The 20,262-nt window shown below is 53.2% G+C and overlaps 1 protein-coding gene across 1 annotated transcript; it reads right to left on the reverse strand.

Moving 5' to 3' along the window:
* Positions 1-6,693: 6,693 nt before the first annotated feature.
* Positions 6,694-9,495, reverse strand: FOXC2 (forkhead box C2). Its single transcript, XM_027619430.2, has one exon. The coding sequence runs from the start codon at positions 9,049-9,051 to the stop codon at positions 7,543-7,545; it is 1,509 nt and encodes a 502-aa protein (XP_027475231.1). The 5' UTR covers positions 9,052-9,495; the 3' UTR covers positions 6,694-7,542.
* Between the last annotated feature and the right edge of the window lie 10,767 nt (positions 9,496-20,262).

The following is a 20,262-nucleotide window of genomic DNA, read 5'->3' on the forward strand; positions in this document are numbered from 1 at the left end:
CTAGCCAGGAGGGGGCGGGGCGCTGTCCTCTCTCTGGATCTCTAGATCTCACCAGAGCACCCCTTTCAACCCTGGGGTGGGGGGGGACACCTCAGTGCCCGAGCGGATGCAACCCGCAGTTCCCTAGTCCCCGGGGTCACCCAACCTCTCCAGACCAGCGCGCCCCCGGCAAGTTCAAACTTGGATCGAGTTCGATGTCCAACCTCAGCTCCCGCTCTAACAGACCCAGAGGAGGAGACAAATGGGTGTCACTACGCACCAACCCCTCCGCACTCGGAGCCCTCCCTGGAGCTTGCCCGGCACCCGAAGTCCAGCAGGCGCATCCCTGCCTCTCCCGAAAGGCGCGCCTCCGCTGCACTACTTCTAAACTCCAAGGCAAATCCGAGCTTGAATTCATACAATAATAAACACCGCCCAATTTGGGCATGGGCCGGACGCAGGCGGAGACCGGGAGGCTGGTGGGCGGGGCACTGATAGTAAAGACAGAAAGAAAGGGGAAAAAAAAAAAAAAAAAAAAAAAAAAAACCAGCTTCTAGTCGCGGTCTGGAGAGGCAAGTCCAGCCCCTCGCGTTTGCAGATTTGCAGCATCTCCGGGAGGCTCCTTCCAGCAGTAGAACTGCGTGGCGCCCCAACCCGGCTCCTGCGTGGGGTCGAATCCTGGGCTCCCAGTTCTAGGAGTTTGTAACTTGAGCCTAGGAGGAGCCCGCTGTAGGGAGGAGCCCCGCGCAGGGGCATATTTCCGGGGAGTGGATGGCACAAGCCTCTGGCGGCCGAGTGCGGATGCGCCCTCGTGCGGAAGCTCGGTGTGTTGAGGCCCTATCTGAGGCCTGCTGGGGGTGAGGGGGCGCCCAAGAGCCTGGGAGACAGCCAGGACAACTGGGTATCCGAGAGAGCCAGATGGGGACACTGAAAGTTCTCCCTAGGCTCGTAGTCTTCCGATCGCCCCAAACATGCATTCTTCTCTGCAGTCAGTGCCCGCACATCTCCCAGCCCACAGCAAAGCCCTGAGATTTCCAGCCTGCCCGGATGCTCCTGCAAGGACCGCGAGGGGTTCCTACTCTGGGGTCAGCGTGGGATGAGGGCAGAGAGTACAGTTCCCAGCCCCCAGGGAGAAAGCCAGCTCCTTGGGCGGGCTGGGCAGAGGCCAGGCACCCGGCAGGACCAAGAGGGAGGCCTCAGAGAAAAAGGCTGAGGGCAGGGGAGAGACAGGAGGTCTTCCTATACCCCACCCGCCCGGAGGCATCTACCCTTCCTCTGCTCCTCAAGTCAACTGAAAAGCAAATACTCAAGGATGATTTGTGTCACCTCCCAAATATTGGCATCACTTTTCTCCGAGCGAAGACAGTTGACAAGGTATATATACACGAAGGAACGATCTCCCATGCTTGCAGTGGGTGTGAGGAGACGGTGGGAAGATACAGGACCCACTCAGCCAGTTCACCTTACTGACACCGTAAACACATTGGAGATGGTGATGACCAGGACAATAGCAATAACTAAGATGTCTTGAACGCTCCTATGTGCTGGTACCCTCCTAAGATGTCCCTTGGATTAAGTCACTTCTCCTCTCAGCTCTAAGAAACAGGAGTCTTCATCATTCCCATTCTGTGGACCAGGACACCGAGGCCAGGAAGTTAACACGAGGAAGTGTTGCAAAAACAAGAGAACCATCCCCTTATAATAGGACTACTGTGTGTGGATGCCAGGGGCCCCGTGGAAGCTCTCTCTCAAGAACCCTCACAACATCTATGAAAGACAGTGGTGATGGATTCGCCCATTTTACGAATGAGATTTGGAATGGGCAGGGAACACCCCAGACAGTGGAGGCCATAAGTAGCCGAACAGGGTGTTGGAACACACAAGGTTTCCTGCAAAGGTGGATTCTCTGAGGTCTGACATCCTCAGGTGTCCGCAGAGGCTCCGGGAGGTGTGTCTGGAGCACGGTCTTCTGCTGCTTCTCTTGGGGGAAGTGAGCCATGAATGTAACACTCAGCCAGTCGGCTGAAGCCCGGAGAGCAGGGCAGGATTCTCCAAATTACAGATTTCTTGAGAGCTCATCTTGTTCCAGAAGTAATTTAAAAGGTCTAAAACAGGGGTGGTTAGGGCATATCAGCAAGCAGCCTGACACACACAGTCACCTGAGACCAAAGAATCAGGGTTCTCCTGGTGTTGGGGTGAATCCCGACAGCTCACAGGGAGTCCTCCCTGTGGCCAGGGCACTAGCAAAGGACTTCCCTGACATGTGTTGGGTTCATACATACATTTGATGATCCCATCACTTCTCAGTTGAGAAATGGGCCCAGGGAGCTTGAGGGAGCGTGGCCGAGGTCATGCAAACCCTCCGTTGGCCTGTGAGGAGGCCCTGAGTTGGTGCATGTGGATTCGGCTTAGAAGCTCGGTTGAAGGGGCGGCCTGTAAAAACAACAGGCAGGCAGAGAGAGAGCCCCCATGGGGCCATTGGGAAAGGTAAGACCCAGGGCCCAGGGCCACTAAGCCAGGGGTCAAAGGGGCCTCTCTGGCCTCTGTGACCTCCAGCCTGGGTGGGCAGACAGACTGAGCACAAAGCTGTCCCCCAGGCTGGGGCAGCCTTCCCCAAGCTCCCCAACCCCATCTCCTTAAAGGGAGCTGTGTGGCCAGGGAGCTAGTCCATCTGCCAGCCCACCCCCGTTGCTTCACGCCAGCTTTTCACACACAAACACATGCACACGCACACATGCACACGCAGGCACACGCGCACCCACGCACGCACACACGCATGCACACAGTCGCGCGCACACCCACCAGTCTACCACTAGCACAACCACCTCAGCGCCAGAGCTACACATTTGAGAATCACACTCTACACGGGCTACGTCCTTCTGTGTTCGCCGTGAAGCAGGGATGTCACCAAAGCCCGGAACAGGCTGGCACAAATCAAGACAGGGACGTCCATTCGGACGCAGTGGCTGTCCTCACTGCAAACTCGCCGAAACATCCCACCCCCTTCCCTACATGCCTCTGTCAAAAAGCAAACATTTCAAATGCCTTGGCGAGCCGAGGCCATGCAAAAACGAGGCAGCAGGGAATGCTCAGAGTTTGGGAAAGCATTTCGAGTATGTGGTGCCGAAAGGCCCTCTCTGGTGGCCCTGGCCCTGTGGGTCCCGCTCACCTAGAGTCGGACCCCCCAGCCATCCCTGGCCTAGCTGCACCCAAGGTGAGACCTAAGGTCTCTCTCCATGTCCACCACACCCTGAGAGTCAGGAGTGTCCCCACGGGGACGACACAGGTACCCATGCCACCCTGAGGCACCAGGCACAGGTTCCAAGACCCCAGCACATTTTGAGAAACTTGGTTCTGCCCGTTAATTAACGGGTCTCTTCTCGGGTCGGCTGTCTCCGCCCACCTCAGGTTTATGGTTATCAACAAATTCCAATCACACCAACACTGGCCAACACCCTGTTCAGCGTTTTGGATTTGGGGTAGGGGTGAGGAGTGACAAGGCAAGTGCTTGGGTACCAGGGCTAGTTTCCACGGGGGATCTGGGAACTCTGCTCTCTCGGCTTTGGATGCAGCTCACAAGCCTCTCCCAGGCCCAAAGGCAACCCCACGCAGTCTTGGGGTAAAGGAGAGGAGACGGACCCCGAAAGATTAATGAGCCAAGCACCAAAGTTCCCAGGACCCCACGTTTGCTCCTCCCTCCCACTTCTGACCTTCATTTCTTGCCAGCCAGGTAGGGGAGCGGGGATAAGTGAGGGCCCACCATGAGAGCGTGGCTCTGCCAAAAAGGAAAGTGCTGGGCTGCCCCAAATGCCCTTACACGCACCTGGTCATTTTACAGATGAGAAGACTGAGACCAGGGAGGGAAGTTGTTTGTTCTCACAGTATCACCTGGTCTTCCAGTTCCTAGCCCGGTGCGCCAGCAGTTAGAGGACACAGGTCACCACCGATTTTGGTGTGGGTGGGGACAGGCTATTGAGCCAGGGGATGAAGACCACCTGGCCGCAGACTCAAGTCCGGTCTGGGGAGAGAGGCCTGGGCTGGGCCACATACAACGGTCCCTCTCCAGGAAAGCTGTGAGCTTGGGGCATGTCTTGGAGTCTTACAAGAAGCAGGCTCCGTGGGGCTGGGAACGTGCGGGATTCTCAGAAACCACGGAGTCTTTCCCAGCGGCCCATGTCTGTCCAAACAGGACCCTGGTTAGAAACAGTCGCAGCCAAGGCCATTAGAGGGCAGGCAGGGTTAACTCTACTGGCAGTGGTCTCTCCCGCGGTGGTGGGGTTGCTTGCATTTTATTTGCAGTATCTTTGAGACCTGCCGAGCGAGCTCCGTGTTACTGGATCAGGAAGGAACGCGATTATTGGACGTGCCTTCGTGCAAATTGCGCCTGGCAGACTGGACCGCAGAGCAGCTCGGCCAGGAGTCCTGGCCGCCTGCGACCAACACTCTGGCCCTTCCATCCCCGACCTCCTTTCCCCTTTTCCTAATCGGCCCTGGGCCTCCCGAGAGCCGAGCGGCCCAAGCGACGGGAGACGAGCGAATACGTGGAGCAAGGACAGTCTACGCCCTGAGCGCAGTCTTTGCGCGCGCGGGGCGACAGACACGCAGGGGCGGCGGCCACCCGCAACGCGGCCCGGATCGCCTCCGCCCCGCGATGCTCAGCTTCGCGCTGCTGGACGCCCCAACCCCGCGGGGGAGCAACCGACGCCCTGAGGCCGCTCAGTCCTTAGGCCTGAAGTCCGAATGACTGTGGGGGTGCTGAGCCCAGGGAGCTCTGAGCGCAGCGCCTAGCACACAGGGCCGGCCTTCTGGCGGAGCCTACCGGCACCTACCCTGGCCCCCGGGGCCTCAGACTCAGGAAGCTTTCCGGGCAGGGGCGTCCCAGCGCGCCCAGGCCTTACACACCCCTCCCCTCTGCCGCCTCCAGAGGCCTGGATAAAGCCCAAACGCCATCCCTCGAGCTGCCCACGTTCCTAGGGAAATGGAAGGACCCCTGGCCATGGCCTCTATGGGTGGGAGGGGGGCCCTCCTTGAGCTACTCACTTGGGTGACTGGCCCGCATACAGGGATTTCTTTCGGAGGCCACCCCAAAGATAGAAGATCCCAGTGTGGCTTCAGCGGCAGCCTGGATCTCTAACCCAATTCTTTCCCACTTTATTTCCCGTGTGTCTCTCAGACCTCATCTGAATTCCGAATCTTGAGATGAGGGCAAGCTTTCAGGGCGGACTCTTAGGAAAACTCTGGGGAAGGAGAAAGCCAGCCAGACTACTCTCCTCTAATCCCGCGGCAAACATCATCTTAAGAACAGGAGCAAAATAGAACCAGAGTACCGAGCTGGGCAAGGAGGGTTGACCTCTTCTGCCGCGGGATAGGGGACTGTCTGTCTCCCTCTTTTTCCTAGCTGGCTGGTCGAGCTCACTCAACCAAAGCAAGGGGGCCTGGGGGCCTGCTGGAGGTCAAGCAGCAAGCACAGGGGCTCCCCGATCCTGAGCACTAGGAAAAGGAATAAAATGCTGCATTTATGTCTTACCCGCCAGCCACCTCTGGGGCTACACATCGAAAAGAATCTGTGTTGCACATATGGGGAAATGTATTATACTCACACGTCCCCCAGTTCCATATCAGCCTGACTTACAGACAAACTGCCATGGTTAAAACAACAACCCAAACCCAGGTTATGTTCAGTGCCACTGCATCAAGGAAAATCACTTTTTGGAAAACTCATCGTCACCTGAAATGTTAAGTTCACAAGGAGCTTCACTCTTAGCAAAGTACAGCTCACCTACTTGGGTGGGAAACTCGTTCCCAACTTGGAGCTCTGGCCTCAAAGTTCACACGCAGAGACCAGCAGGGGAGTTGTGCGTTTGGGCCAGTGAAACAGATAATAAAACCATCCCCCTGCCCCAGGCATACCTCACAATGGTTTCATCGCTATTAAAAATTTTTTAAAGACAAGATCTCAAAATTGGAAAGGCAAATAATCTCCGTATTACTTAAAGTCCTGAGAGTTGATAAATTTAGAACTCTAAAAGCACTACCAATTATTCTTGAAGGCCAATGAGCCTTTACAATTTTTCACTGCACTAGGGTAAGGATTAAGAAATCAAATCAAGAAGTAAAGAGGTTCTGAAATCCAACTCTGATCTAGCCACTGCCAGGAATGGTCATTAAATGCTCCAGAATCAATCTTCTTTGGACCTTCTCCTGCCCACTTCAGATTCTTTTCTGGAACACCATTACGATGGGGAAGGAAGTCCGCATTTTAGGAAATGCAGGGAAAGCAGGACTCCCTGGTTCTTAGGAGTTAGCTAATGGAACACACTTATCTTTCTCCTCCTTTGCCTCCTCTTTTGGGGATGTCTGGACAATGAGGTGTGATGGTACTCTTTGTTTTGACAATCGGCATGTTTTGTTGCATTTAGCAAAAAGCAGTCACAGCAAATGACGGGACTGCACCCAGTCCTTCAGGCAGCCACATCCAACCAGGGCTGTTTCTCCTCTGCCTAGGCCAGGGTGGGCTCTAAATTAATCGAAAGTCTTTTTCATCACTAACAAGACAATAGGGGGGTGCCCCCATTCCTCTGTGATCCTCTGTATACCTCTATGAGTTTACCCACCTGTGTAACAAAAATAATCAAAACAGGTGGATTTGCAAACGCACCTTGTTTTTTAAAAAGGCGAGAACACAAACACACTGTCCGGACTTTGGGCAGAGAAACAACATGGGTTTATTTTAAGGTAAGTACAACAATTAAGACCACATAAGACAAACACAGGTGAAGTTAAATTTTTAAAGTTTTTTTTTTTTCTTTTAGGAATGCTCGGGGAGGAATCTACTATACAAAACCATCACACTTTGTAAATAAAAAGTATCAGATACTTGACTTCTTTATCCGCCAACAACAAAAAAAATAAATTATTTCCTTGTTTTGTAAAAGACCTACCACCGGGGGAAAAAATTATATCTCGTAAGTGTACAGGGGGTAAAAACCCCACATAGGTTTCTTGAATTTTCATTTTGGCAGTTAGAAATGGTTGGGCAAGATGAAAAAAATTATCCAGTGAACTCAACTTTAAATATTATATTAATGGCTCTGAACAACAACAAAATAGCCTGATTACAAATCCACACATTTGTACAGCACGGTTAGAGAAATTTAAAATTACACACAGCACAAACGGAATCTATAGAGGCCCCCATAGACCTATGGGGGTCTCTACAGAGAGTCATTACTGGGTCTCTATGGGATTTGGTCCGTAACTTAATTTTTGAAACCCCAGCTGGAGCAGTGAGCACAACCATCCTGGTAGGGGAGGGGGGTTTAAAATCAATATTCATTTCGCTGGGCTGCGTCCCTTTACCGGGGCTTCTTAGGATCTCGGAAACCGGGCAGCGAATTAAAGTTACCTGCAGCTTCACAGAGGGCTGAGGCTGGCGCGCGCTCTCTCTGCTCCTGGGTCTGAGAAAAAGCTGGTGGGCATGTTTTGGTTCTTTTTGCGTCTCTGCAGCCTGAACTGTCTGAGAGGTCCGGGTGTGGGAGGCGAAGCCGGAGCGGGCCAGGCAGGTCAGTATTTCGTGCAGTCATAGGAATAGGGGGCGGCGTGGCGGTAGAGAGACGGCGTGGATCTGTAGGGCAGCTGACAGCTCGCGTTGGTGCTCACCTGCGGTTCCCCGAGGGTCGAGTTCTCCATCCCCAGCCGGTGGGAATTGAACATCTCCCGGACGTTGGGGAAAGTCTGCTGCTGGGCCGCGAACGTGTGGCCCGGGAGGTGGTTCAGGTCCCCGCTGTGGTTGAGATACCAGGAGGCCGCCTGAGCCGCGGCGGCCCCGGGCTGTGGCGCCGGCTGGGGCTGGGGAGCCGGCGGGGGCGGCGGCGCCTGCGGGTGGTGGTGGCCGTGATGCTGGTGGTGGTGGTGGCCCGCGGCGGCGAGCGCGCCCTCCTGGCCGGCGGCGAGGTTGAGGGCGCTCAGGGGCGACGTGGGGCCGCTCGGGTGGTCCGAGAGGGCCTCGTCCAGCGCGGGCGGGACGCACATGTGCGCGGGCCGCTCGGCACCGGTGTACAGGCTCATGGCGCGCATGCTGCACTGGTAGCCCCCGGCGCCCCCGGCCTCCAGGCCCTGCGTGCACGGCTGGCCGTAGGCGGCGGGCGGCGCGGTGGCGTAGGACAGCGCCAGTGGCGGCACCACCAGGCCCGCGCGCCCCGACGCGGGGCTCAGCTCGCCTCCCGGCGGCGACGTTCGCAGCGTCATGATGTTCTCCACGCTGAAGCCGGGCAGCCCGTTGGGCGCGCCAGCGTGGTGCTCGGGTAGCGAGCCGTCGGGGGAACCGGCGGGCGTGGAGGCCGGGCTGCGCGGGCTGCCCTGCAGCGCGCTTTCGGGGCTCAGCGTCTCCACCTTGGTGATGACCGGCAGCGCCGGCGACGCCGCCTCGCTCTTGATCACCACCTTCTTCTCGACCTCCTTGGGGGCGTCCGCTAGAGGGGGCCCGGCCGGGGCGCCCTTGCCCGCCGCCGGGGGCGGCTCCTTGAGGTGGGCCCGCTCCTCCTTCTCCTTGGGCACGTCCTTTTTCTTGAAGCGCCGGCGGCGCCGCAGGAAGCTGCCGTTCTCGAACATGTTGTAGGAGTCCGGGTCCAGCGTCCAGTAGCTGCCCTTGCCAGGTTTCTTGTCGTCGCGGGGCACCTTGACAAAGCATTCGTTGAGCGAGAGGTTGTGGCGGATGCTGTTCTGCCAGCCCTGCTTGTTCTCCCGGTAGAAGGGGAAACGGTCCATGATGAACTGGTAGATGCCGTTCAGGGTGATCTTCTTCTCGGGCGCGTTCTGGATCGCCATGGTTATGAGCGCGATGTAGCTGTAGGGCGGCTTTACGAGGTCCTTGGGCGCCGCGGGCTGGTGGTGGTGGTAGGGCGCGTAGGAGCGGCCCATGCTCGCGCCGTACTGCTCCGGGTGGCCGGAGTAGACGCCCATGGGGCTGGCCATGCCGCCGTAGCTGCCCGCCGCCCGGTAGTAATTTTGCTCGCTCAAGTAGGGCACCACTCCCAAGGCGTTGGGGTCGGACACCGAGTAGCGCGCCTGCATGCTGCGTCCGAGACGGCTTGCCGCCGCCTGCGCGCACGCACCGTGAGGAAGGCCCTGCGAGAGCGCGAGAGAGCGAGGGAGCGAGAGAGCGAGAGGAAGGGAGCCGGCGGGGGGAGCCCCAGGCGCCGGGAAGCCTTGGGGGCGAGGTGGGGGAGGCTCCGGCACTCGGCGCGCGCCTGAGCGCGGAGAAGGGACGCTCGTTGTCAGCGGACCGGGCGGATCGGCATCCTGGAGGGCGCGCCCCGGCGAGCGCAGCGCCGGCCCCTGCTCGATCGCTTGCTCTCGGGACCGGCTGGTGGCAGCCGGAGCTGGCGGCCGGGGACGCAGTGGAGACGCCACGCGCGCAGTGGACCGAGGCCGGCCGCTCTGTCCGCGCCGGGAGGGGGAAGGCGGTTCTCCTAGCCCCCCAGCAAAGAGGCAGCCCTGAGGGTCAGCGAGCCGGGGTCCAGAGTGGCTGCCCTGCCGAGCCCGGAAAAAGAGGCAAAGTCCCTTTTAGGGATTGGGAAAAGTTTCCAAAAGTCTTCTTGCTGAAAGCAAGTTTTTACTTTCCTCCGGCCACGCCCCCTCCGGGAACTTCGGACCAATAACCCGGCAGCTGTGGGGAGTTGGCACCAATCAGGGCGAGGAGCGCCGGAATCCGTCGGCTCTAAGACCCCGCTGCTCAGAACCAGACTTTTCTGCAGTTTGTCTTAACTTGAAAAGATTTTTTAAAAAGATTGATATCTTATTAAGATTTATTCTATTATCACATTTTGGTTCATGGACCCACATGCCCAGAGCAAACAAAACAAAACAAAACAAAACAAAACAAAAACCCAACAAAACCAAAACCCCATGCTCCTTTGCAGGTAAAAGTTAGTTTGAAATATAAAATCGAATTGATTAATGTAGTCGATATCTCCCCAAAGACCCTGTGAGTAGCAAAGACCCTGGGACTATTTTTCTTATTAATGAGTGATGAGGCGAATAATTAGATTTCCTAATTATCGGGGCCAAGGTGTAATGGATTCAAAGCAAGTGTGCTGGATTGGTATGGAAGGGGCCTCCCCTGGATGTTGTCATCATTTAAGCAAAAGAAAAAAAAAATCATTAATTTTCAACAGAGGGTTTCCAGGTTCAGGGCCGTCAAGAATAACCTAAAAGCTTTTAGAGGCAAATTATAAAAACTGAATGAATGTCCCTCACCTCCACAGGGGGAGGCAGGCCGTGGCGTCTATAGGGGAAAGGCGGAGTGAGGAAAGCAGCAGTATCTTTAGAATTTAATCCTCAAGTGCGCTGTAGATTCGGTAAATCGTCCGCGTCACCGTGAGCAGTTTTGTGGGGTTTGGAGAAAGAGAGTGGAATAGTTCCGCTAATTTCTCCCATTCCCCTCCCGCGTAGATGCTTGCAGCCCACCTTCTCCAGCTTTGCAGTGCCTTTCCCTTTTCCCAGAGATAAATCCCCTTTGACAAACTGACTCCCGCGCTCCCCAAAGACGGGAACAATGCAGCCAGCCACCCGGCCCAGGCAGAGCCGGGGCTCCTCTGCCCGCGAGGAGAAACCCAAGCCTGCTTTCCGCGGGGGCTGCGCCCCAAGACGCGCGTCCGTGGCGCCGGCACAGGGCGGGCTCCGGGCGAGGAAGCTGCCCCCAGCCCCGTCCGCTGGATCGCCAACCTCGGGGCGCAGTCCCCACCTCCCGCTCCCGGCAAAGCCCCCTAGGGACTCTCCAAGTTGACTTTCAGTCCGTCGTCCTTTTTGTTTGGTTGGTGTTTGATAAAGTGTTTTGGGCACCAGGGCTCCGTGGGAGGACGGGGTAAGTGATCGCAAACGGTTAAGACACCTCCAGAAGGTTATGCAGTCGGGATATTGACCTGGAGTGACTCGAAGTCTTCGCCCTTCAAAGCTCTCCCCTCTCCTCCGGGTACCCCGGAAAGTTAGTTTATTTGTGGACTGAGTATTCCTCCAGCACCTCGAACCCTCCGCTCACCCTTCCCCGCTTCCCCTTGAAGGGGGAAGGACACTCATGAGAAGGGCTGAAGACTGGTCAGAATTCTTCTGGAAGTTGTCCCTCGGTTGGGTAGGGAAGGCCAAAGATAAAAGTCTTGTATTTATCTACCCCCACCTCTCCCCTCTTCCATCGGTTGCTCACTTGATTCCCAGGAAAAGGGTGTGAGACAATCCACCCGCACTCAACTTTGGGAGGTGAAGAGAAGGCACTGGAGACATCTCATTCATTTTCAATAAAGGAACAAAAGAAATAAATATGCACGTGCATTATCTATGAATGGTATTATCTCCTGGCAAATTCTAAATCAGAGTGCGAATACAAACCCGGTTCCTAGTACCCTGAATATTCTGCTTTTGAAACGCTATTTTTTTATGGGTGCTCTGAGTCTTTCTCTAACTTGATTTTTTTTTTTTTGCAACGAAATAAAATCAAGCTTCCCAGTCCTCAGCTCACAGATGAACGGTCTGAGTGTTCCTCCACCCCACTACGACTTTATTATTTTTTAATATGTTCAGATCCATCTTTTTTTTTTTTTAATGCCTTCCTCCTGGACTGCGTGACAGGCACCTTGAGTTCTTACGATTTTACTGGAAATGCAAACTATTGATCAAGAAACACTCCTAGGTCTGTAGGCTTCCTGGAGAAATATTATTCACTCTGCTTTTATGAGGTGCTTAAAAAAAAAGTTTTATCACAGCACAGGGCAAAACCCAAAAATACTGAGGACCATGGCAAATACATTCCAAAATGGCAGTGTCCGTCTGAGTTTGTATTTACAAAGGTGTCCAGGTTTAAAATAATGTCATCTGAAAAGCACTAGGTGGAGTGGCCAAAATTATTACCCCCCCCCCAAAAAAACAGCGGTGTTGGGAGGAAAGAAATCCTTATAATCTAGATAGAAAAGGTGAGAGAGACATTTTCCTTTGCCCCTGGAATTAGGTTTCTTCTCCACTCAGTGGCACTCCGGGAGAGATGTTTGCACAGGTTATTATAACAACACCTTCCGCACACCTGGACTTTGCACAAACCGTATTTCCGATCTTTTCTTTAACCTGACAGGGTATTTTGGACGGGGGGCTTCTAATTCATTAATGATTTCTTCCCCTCCTGATCTTGTGGTCACGGAGCCGAGAGCGGAATCGGGCCCCAGAGGGTCCTGTGTGTTACTGGAATCATGAGCGATGGTGAAGGCAGGAGAAATTAGAGGCCCTACCCCCGCCGCGGTCCCTCCACACCCCCACCGCGCAGCCTCCTGGCCCCGGCGCCGCGGGCTCTTGCACCTGGACGCGGCTCGGGCGGGCCTGTGGTGTTGGCGCCATCTGAAGGCCAACCGGGGAACTGCTCCAAAAAAGGGGGGAAAAAAAAAAAAAAGAAAAAAAAAAAAAGGAACCCGGCCGTTCTTGTCGCAAGGAAGGTGCTGACACCGCATGGAAGCACTTTGGCATTGCACGGCAGGAATACCGCCTTGGAAAACCTCTAAGCCAGAAAAGCTAAATAAACTGAGTGCAGCGCGTCGATTAAGAAAAAGCAAAACATTTTCCATAGCTATGTAGTGTGTCAAGACCATGATCTGTTGGACAACAGAAATGTCTTTGAAACTTCTCAGGAGCAAGGAATCCTCTCTAGGGAGATTCGCTGAGGTGCTGAGCAAATAAAATCTGTGCCTCTTAGGTGGCTAGAAATCTAGGCATCCCTGCCCCCCCCAACTTCACCCCTGCGGTGAACAGATTGCTTATCCCTCTGTGTCTTCCCACGCCTGCCGTCCTTCTGCCCAAGGTGTGGTGTGGGTCTCAGGAGATTCATCAGAAAAACGTTTGCGCGGGATGTGTGTGTATGGCATCAGTTTGAACGAGAGTGAGAGTTTTAAACAAGTCTGCAGCCCCTTCTGCTTTTGAGGCACAACAGAGAATTCAAAGAGGCCACAAGCAAAAGGAGACTGTGTCTTCTCTCACTGTTTCCAAGACATTTGTCCCAAGGCCCTTTCAGCATCTCCTTCTGGGCTCAGAAGATGCCTTGGGTTTTAGGGAAAGGGACCGGGGAGAAGAGCAGTCCCAGGCTTCCAAAATCTACTGGGTATCGATGAACCCTTGGGATGAACAGAATCAATGCTGCTGTGCAAAAATCCATCGCAACCTGGCTCCTAGCAATGATCTTTATCCAGGACAACAAGCGTGTCCCTGATGAAAACTGTCCGAGCCCCCCGTACCAAGCATGGCCTTCCCCAGGAGTTAAAGCTGATTCGGCACTGTTCACAGATGGCGATGCCAGAAATGACCTAATAACAGGGGAGAGGACTGTCCTTGCTCGAAAGACGAAAGGAACGTAATAACTAAATGCAATACTTGATCCTGAGTGGGGGAAATTTAAAAGGCGAATAAAGGACAGTTTTGAGAGTACCTGGGAACATTTGAATCTGAAGTGCATATTAGATAATAATCTTGTATCGGGGTTAAAATTCCTGAGTGTAATCACTCTATGTGGTCAAGCAAGAACACGTCCTTGTTTCAGGAAGGTACACGTCACCATGTTTAGGGCTGGTATTAGCCCTGCAACTTCTAAAAAGATTCCACTGCAGGTGGGGGTGGGGGAAAAGGGAGAAGGAGTGACATGTCTGAAATGTCAAATGAGAACAAATCGCTGAGCCTGAGGTGTGTGGGCATTCGCTGTGCACCGTTCTTGCAACTTTCCTGTAAGCTTGAATTTTTTTTAAAGACTTTATTTATTTTAAAGATGTTATTTATTTATTTGTCCAAAAGAGAGAGACAGAGCATAAGCAGGGGGAGCAGCAGGCAGAGGGAGAAGCAGGTTCCCCACTGAGCAGGGAGCCCGATGCAGGGCTCGATCCCAGGACCCCGGGATCAGGACCTGAGCCGAAGGCAGACACTTAACCGGCTGAGCCACCCAGGCGCCCCTTGAAATTTTTCAAAATTAAAAAAAAAGATGGGAGAAAAACACCTCTGTTACTCTGAAAAATTTAAAAAGGGATGTGACACAAAGCAAACATCCTTCCATGGAAGGAGTTGCAAGACCTAATGTGAGGGCCAACTTGGCCCTGGCATCCCTTCTGCTTGTGTTCTGGACGTTCCTGAAAAATAATCATCAACAGCTAGGCGCTTTATCATATTAACTTGTGGTTGTTAAAGTAAAAAAAAAAAAAAAAAAAAAAAAAAAGCTGATTCTCTAAGGAGCTTTTCTGTCTTGTAACTCAAATATTGCCATAATTAATACAAAGACACAAGAAATCCGGTAGAGTGGTGTAGATGTTTTCCAAACAGAATGTTAAAGATAGGTATACGTTTCTTCTTAAAGAGAGTTGGTTACATGAGTTGCCCTCAGCCAGATGGCTGTGGAAGTGATTTGTCTACTCAGTGTATCGGGCCATTGAGGCTGGTGTACCCCGAAGTGAGAGACACCGCAAGTCTCCATGGCTTCCTGCTGAGCCAGTCCCAGCTCGGCAGGGGTTCTGCTCCTCCAAGTCCCTCAGGAGCCCGAGTTTTCAAGGGCTATCTCTCCTGCCATGTTGGCAGGGACAAGAGAAGGAGATCCTGCCCTGGGAAGTAAGTGGTCCCGCCTTCTAGTGCCATGTTTCACTCTCATTCAACACTCATTGGCCAGAGCCAGTCACATGGCCCCAACACGCCCAGGGAACAGGTCGTTCTGTCCGCCCTGTGCCCAGGCAGATGGGTGAGCCAACATCTGTTAGCAGCAACCACTCACTCACCCACTTCTTCCTTTCTAAGCACGTAGCGACTGCCTTATTTCTCTCTGCAGTCCCAGTGCTTGCGTGATACCTTGGCACATAATAGGTGCACAAGAATGTTGAATGAATGTATGACTTTTCCAAGACTTTTCTCCCTGATGTATAAGAGAAAGTGTAATGTGTGCGTACTACGTGCCAAGTGCTGTGCTAGATGATCTGCCCCTGACAGCTCCTTTCATCCTCTTTTGGGGTAGGTACTGTTAATATCACCACTATACAGGTGGGGTTTAAGCCCCGTCTGGAGGCCTTAAATAACTGACCCACGTCTTGCAGCTGCCACGTGACCGAACTGGGTCTCTTAACCCATCACTTTGGAATTAGGGTCAGGACCTTGGAAATTAGAGGAGACTTAAAAAGTTAAAATAGAAACTTCTATATACATAGTCTAAATGGAAACATATAGATATATAATTTTATAACTATATATACACAGTGAATAGTGTATGCACGCAGGCATGACTTCTGAACACACATGACTCAATGTCTGTGAAATTTTAGCTTTCTATATCACCAACTGGAAACCCTGTAATTAACCCTGTGGGGTAAATAGACTCATTATCGGAGCCAGTGAAAAGCAGACTATTCCCTGGGAGGTGCAGACAGGGCTCTGATTGTGTGGACAAGGGCAGGGGGAGAAAGAGGGGAGGGGGTGTGGGATGGGTGTTCTGAGCCCCAGGGAATAAGCCAGACTTGGAATCACAGTCCAGGGGCAGGTTTGAGCAGTGCCTCTAAGTGACGGCAGGGTCTCACAGTGGCAGTAATCTAGGGAGGCCCCAGGGGGACCTCCAAAGGGCTGAAGGGAGTTAGGAGTGCAGAGCAGCTCCCCCAAAGGAGTCGGACCACGGTGGGCACTGGATGCTCTTCACCCTTTCGGAATCCCATGAAAGCAAAGACCGTTCCCCTGCTGGACCCCAGCCTTTGCACATGAGTGTGCACACTGGGGGCTTCTAACGCTAGACCAGCCTGGACCCTCCACAGGGCCTTTGCATGCGCTGTTCCTTTTGCCTAGGTCCCTGGTCCTCAATTCCTTGCCGCCTTGCCACCGCCTCCGAGACCTCGCCTCCCATCTGCTTCCTCCTGCCCTTCACCCCACCCCCATCCTGATTCATTATCACTCTCTCTGAGATGATCCTGTTAGTCTGTGGTCGGCCTCGCCCCCCAGGATAGAAGTAGCAGGAAAGCAGGCAGGACCTGGTCTGCCTTGTTTAGCCACTGCACACCACACCCCACTGCTCTGCTTGGCACAGACTCCATGCTCCAAACTCAAAGAATGGATGTCACCTGGGGCTTCAGAAACACCCTGTCCCTCCATAACCACAGGCCTCATCCCCAACTCAGTGGTTGAAACCCAGGATTCAGTTCAGACATTTACTGGTACTTATTTTAGGCAGAGGCTGCCCAGGGAATGGGGAAGCATTGTCAAATGCTCCAAGGCTGTCCTGGAAGGGCTCACGGCTGAAACTTTTATTCTGGCAAAACACATACAGACCTTTTTCTTTATTAGCTTATTAAACAATTCCACATCTATTAAGTATTAGATGCGGCTCCAAATAACCAGGTATCTTTAAAGTTCACAGTTCAAGGGAGCATAACAGGAGAAGGTCTTTACTTGGCTCTGTGACAGATAGGAGAGGTGTCAATGGATTGCTCGTGGCTCAAAATATGAAAGAAGTTATACTGATTTTTTTTAAAAGAATGAGCGCCATACACTACATGGTTAAAAATCCCAAGAGCACAGAAGACTTTAAAACCAAAGGAGCATCTTCTCGACACCCTCCCCCCCCCCCACTCACAGAGACCGTGAACCCCTCCCACTGCTTCTACATATCTCGCTACCCAACATATCTCAATACAACAGGCTTTGCTGCTATTTCTCCTTGGTGAGGATGACTGTGATCCTCTGCCTGCCTGCTCTGTGTTTAAAGATGGCCATACATTTCCTTAGAAGAAACTGGCTGGTTCCCGTGTGCAAGGGGATGTTTTAAAACGTGACCCAAATGGCGCCCGGTTGTCCCTGTTGCATAACTGCAGTACACTGTGTATATTTTAAATTAGCATTTGGGTTCACCCGAGGATGCCAGAGCTCTGTGCGGCACTGCTCCGCCCTCCCTCCGCCTCCCTCCAGCTCCCGGAGGAGGTGTGTTTGGACCCAGCGCAGGTCCTCTTTGTGCCTCGAAGTAATGCCTCTTCAAGTCCATCCCCGCTTTGTTAGAGTAGCTTCTTGGCCCCCCACCCTTCCCTGCTGCTCGCCACCAGGCCAATTTGGGGTGCGGGAGGGCCTTTCTGGGATGGGAAAAACACCAACAAAAGCAGGAGAGAGAAGGGCAAAGTCGAACTGATAGAGACAAGGTTTGGCTGAGAGAGGGGGCTGAGTGTGCGAGTTGGTGGCCCCGAAAGGCGGGACAGCTGCTGAGAAGTGTGTGCTCTACGAGGTGGGAGGCCGTGGGGAGCCGGGAGGTCACAGCGGGAAGATATGCAGGGGGGATGCGGGTGGGCAGAGGGCAAGCAGGGGAGGAGGGGGAGGAAGGAGGAAGAAGGGAGGAGGGTGGGAGGAGGCAGTGCCTGGGAGCGGACGGAATTGGGAGACAGGATGGGGCGCCTGGGTGGCTCAGTCAGTTAAGCGTCTGCCTTCGGCTCAGGTCATGATCTCGGGGTCCTGGGATCGAGCCCCGCATCGGGCTCCCTGCTCAGCAGACAGCCTGCTTCTCCCTCTCCCTCTACCACTCCCCCTGCTTGGGCTCACTCACTCTCTCTGTCAAGTAAATAAATAAAATCTTTTAAAAAAAAGAAAGAATGGGGAGACAGGAGACGGTTGCTGCCCCAAGCGTGGTGACACACCCTTGGCCTGGGTGGTGTCAGCAGGAAGAGGGAGCCGACACTGTGACACTCGGGGCATCCGCCTCTTGCTAGAGTAGAATCTCCAATGACGTGCCAGGTGCTGACGGAGGGCCTCACCTGATCCCAGGATGGGTGAAGGCACATAACTCAAGAGCAAAGCCAGATGACAGAGGAAAGCCTGAAGGGAGGAGGGAACCTTCTAGCTCCTCAGGAACCAGTCTTGGCTGTTATAAAAATTATTTGTGTGTGTGTTTTTCTTTTTAGCACTCTAGGAGTTGTGTGTGTGTGTTGTCTGTGTGTGTGTGTGTATATATGATGCAGGGGGAGTCGGGGAGCAGAAAGCAAAAGGTGGCATTTGCTATGTTAAGTCTGTACCTGCAGTTTAAGGGCTGGAAGCGTTGGCGTTTCAGAAGCACACGCGGGGCGAGGCCTGGCTGTCAGCACCCCAGCACCTCGGGTGAATCACTGGACCTCATCTCTCAACACCTTCTCGTCTGTCTAACAGGATGGCGATGGGACGATGACAGCATGCTTGCTGCGGGCTGGGTGTGCTCAGACTCCCCGTGGACCAGCCCGCTCTGTCCTCTCACCGATGCTAATGGACGAATCACTTCCCCACTTTGTACAGAAAAGGGAACAGAAGCCCAGAGAGTTGGGGTTAATTACCCAATGTCACACGGCTTGGAGATCCATGACCAAGCTCTTCATGCTCTTGCCTTTTTCACGATGTGTTCCTTCTGGCTAGGCTCAAAGGGGTTGTGAGAACTCACAAGGCAATGTTGTGACAAGCTGTGAAACCCTCAAGTGAACCTAAACATGGTGTCCCAGCAGCTTGTTCGTCATCGCCAGACCCTGGGGGCCACCAAGGTGTCCTTCCATAGGTGATGAATAAACTGTGGTCCATCCAGACAATGGACTGTTATTCAGCACTAAAAAGAAAAGAGCTACCAAGCCCTGAAAAGATATGGAAGAGGCATATCACTAAGTGAAATAAGGCGATCTGAAAGGCTCCATCCTGTGCAACTCCAACTCTATGACATCCTGGAAAAGACAGAAATATGGAGATAGTAAAATATCAGTGGTTTCCAGGGACTAAGGGGGGGTGGTGAATAGGAGAAGCAGAGGACGTTTAGGGCAGTGAGACCATTCTGTCCAAACCCATAGAATGTCCACCACCAAGAGCGACCCCTACTGTAAACTCTGGACTTGGGGTGTCCACTTTGGTGTCCTTAGTCAGGTCAGGCTGCTATGACAAAATACTGTATACCGGGCAACTTAAACAAACATTTCTTTCTCACAGTTCTGGAGGCTGGCAAGTCCAAGGTCAAGGGTGGTAGCAGATTTTGTGTCTGGTGAGAACCCATGTCCTGGTTCATGGATGCCTGTCTCCTTTTTATGTCCTCCCATGGTGGAAGGGGCAGGGTGAGGGAGCTCTCTGGAGTCCCCTCTATACGGGCAAGAATCGCACTGTGGAGGCTCTGCCCTCATGACCTGTCACCTCCCAAAGACTCCACCTACTAAAGCCACCACATTGGGCATTAGGCTTCAACATATGAAGGGGGTGGGGGACACCAACATTCAGTCCATGGTGATAATGATGTGTCAGAGGTGATGGTGACAAAGGTACTGCTGTGGTGTGGGATGCTGATCCTGGGGGAAGCTGTGCCAGGTAGGGGGGCCTAGTGGCGGTGTATGGGAACTCTGTGTACCTTCGGCTCAATTGTGCTGTGAACCTAAAATGGCTCTATTAAAACTCTTTTAAAAAAACTCTTAAGTGACCCAAGGGCAAATTTACATATAGGATTGAGTTTGAAGCATTTGGGTCAAAGTTCTAGAACATCTTTTTGCAGGAGAGCCAACTCATTTCTTCTTAAGGGGTCTCTCTTTCATAATTATTCTTTTAAGTGTCTGGGCTTTGGGAGCACTTCTAATTTGGCAACAGGGAATGAAAGGGCCCAAGGGAATGTCCTGGGGAGTGCCCTCTGCTTTCTGACGTTTGCCAGGAAGGGAGTTTGTCCCCAGTGGGTGGCTTTGTTACTCTCTGGGGGACGCACCAGCCTGTCTGCCTGAGGGACTTGGGTTGGTTAGCACCCTGGGCGCTGCTCTGAGCACAGCTGGCCAACAGTGAGTCCCGCACACATTTCTGCTGCTGCGGCCAGGTCCGTTTGCATAAAATATTCTCCACAGATCCACTGTGTTTTCCCAAAAGTGGGAAAGGACACCAACCTCCCTGAGAGATTTTATTTGATAACCTTCTATTGCCCAAAGCAAACTTTGCACTCCTTTTTGCCAGCCTGTAAGAGACATGGCCCCCCTCTTGTGGAATGAAGGCCTGTTAATGTCTTTATGTATTAACGCCATGAATACCACCCAGGAATGTAGAGCTGAGACCGGGAGCCATGAGATTTATGATTAAGCACAGGCGCTGCCCTTTCCCAGTCGGGCTGCTCTGGGCAAGGCTCGCTAATATCCCGAGCCTCTGTTCCCTCCCCTGTAGAATGCCAGTCACATCTGCTGCTCACGGCTGTTGTGAGGACTGTATTTAGGTATGATTTCTAAGGCCCTTAGCCTGGTGCCTGGCACAGTTGTAGCAGTATTTCTTACTGCACTGATAATGTTCTATCTG

This window comes from Zalophus californianus, chromosome 17 (genome assembly GCF_009762305.2).
Source record: "Zalophus californianus isolate mZalCal1 chromosome 17, mZalCal1.pri.v2, whole genome shotgun sequence".
Classification (NCBI taxonomy): domain Eukaryota; kingdom Metazoa; phylum Chordata; class Mammalia; order Carnivora; family Otariidae; genus Zalophus; species Zalophus californianus.

Bases quoted from the DNA above. Each gene is read 5' to 3' on its own strand.
- FOXC2 (XM_027619430.2), bottom strand. From the start codon at position 9,051: ATGCAGGCGCGCTACTCGGTGTCCGACCCCAACGCCTTGGGAGTGGTG.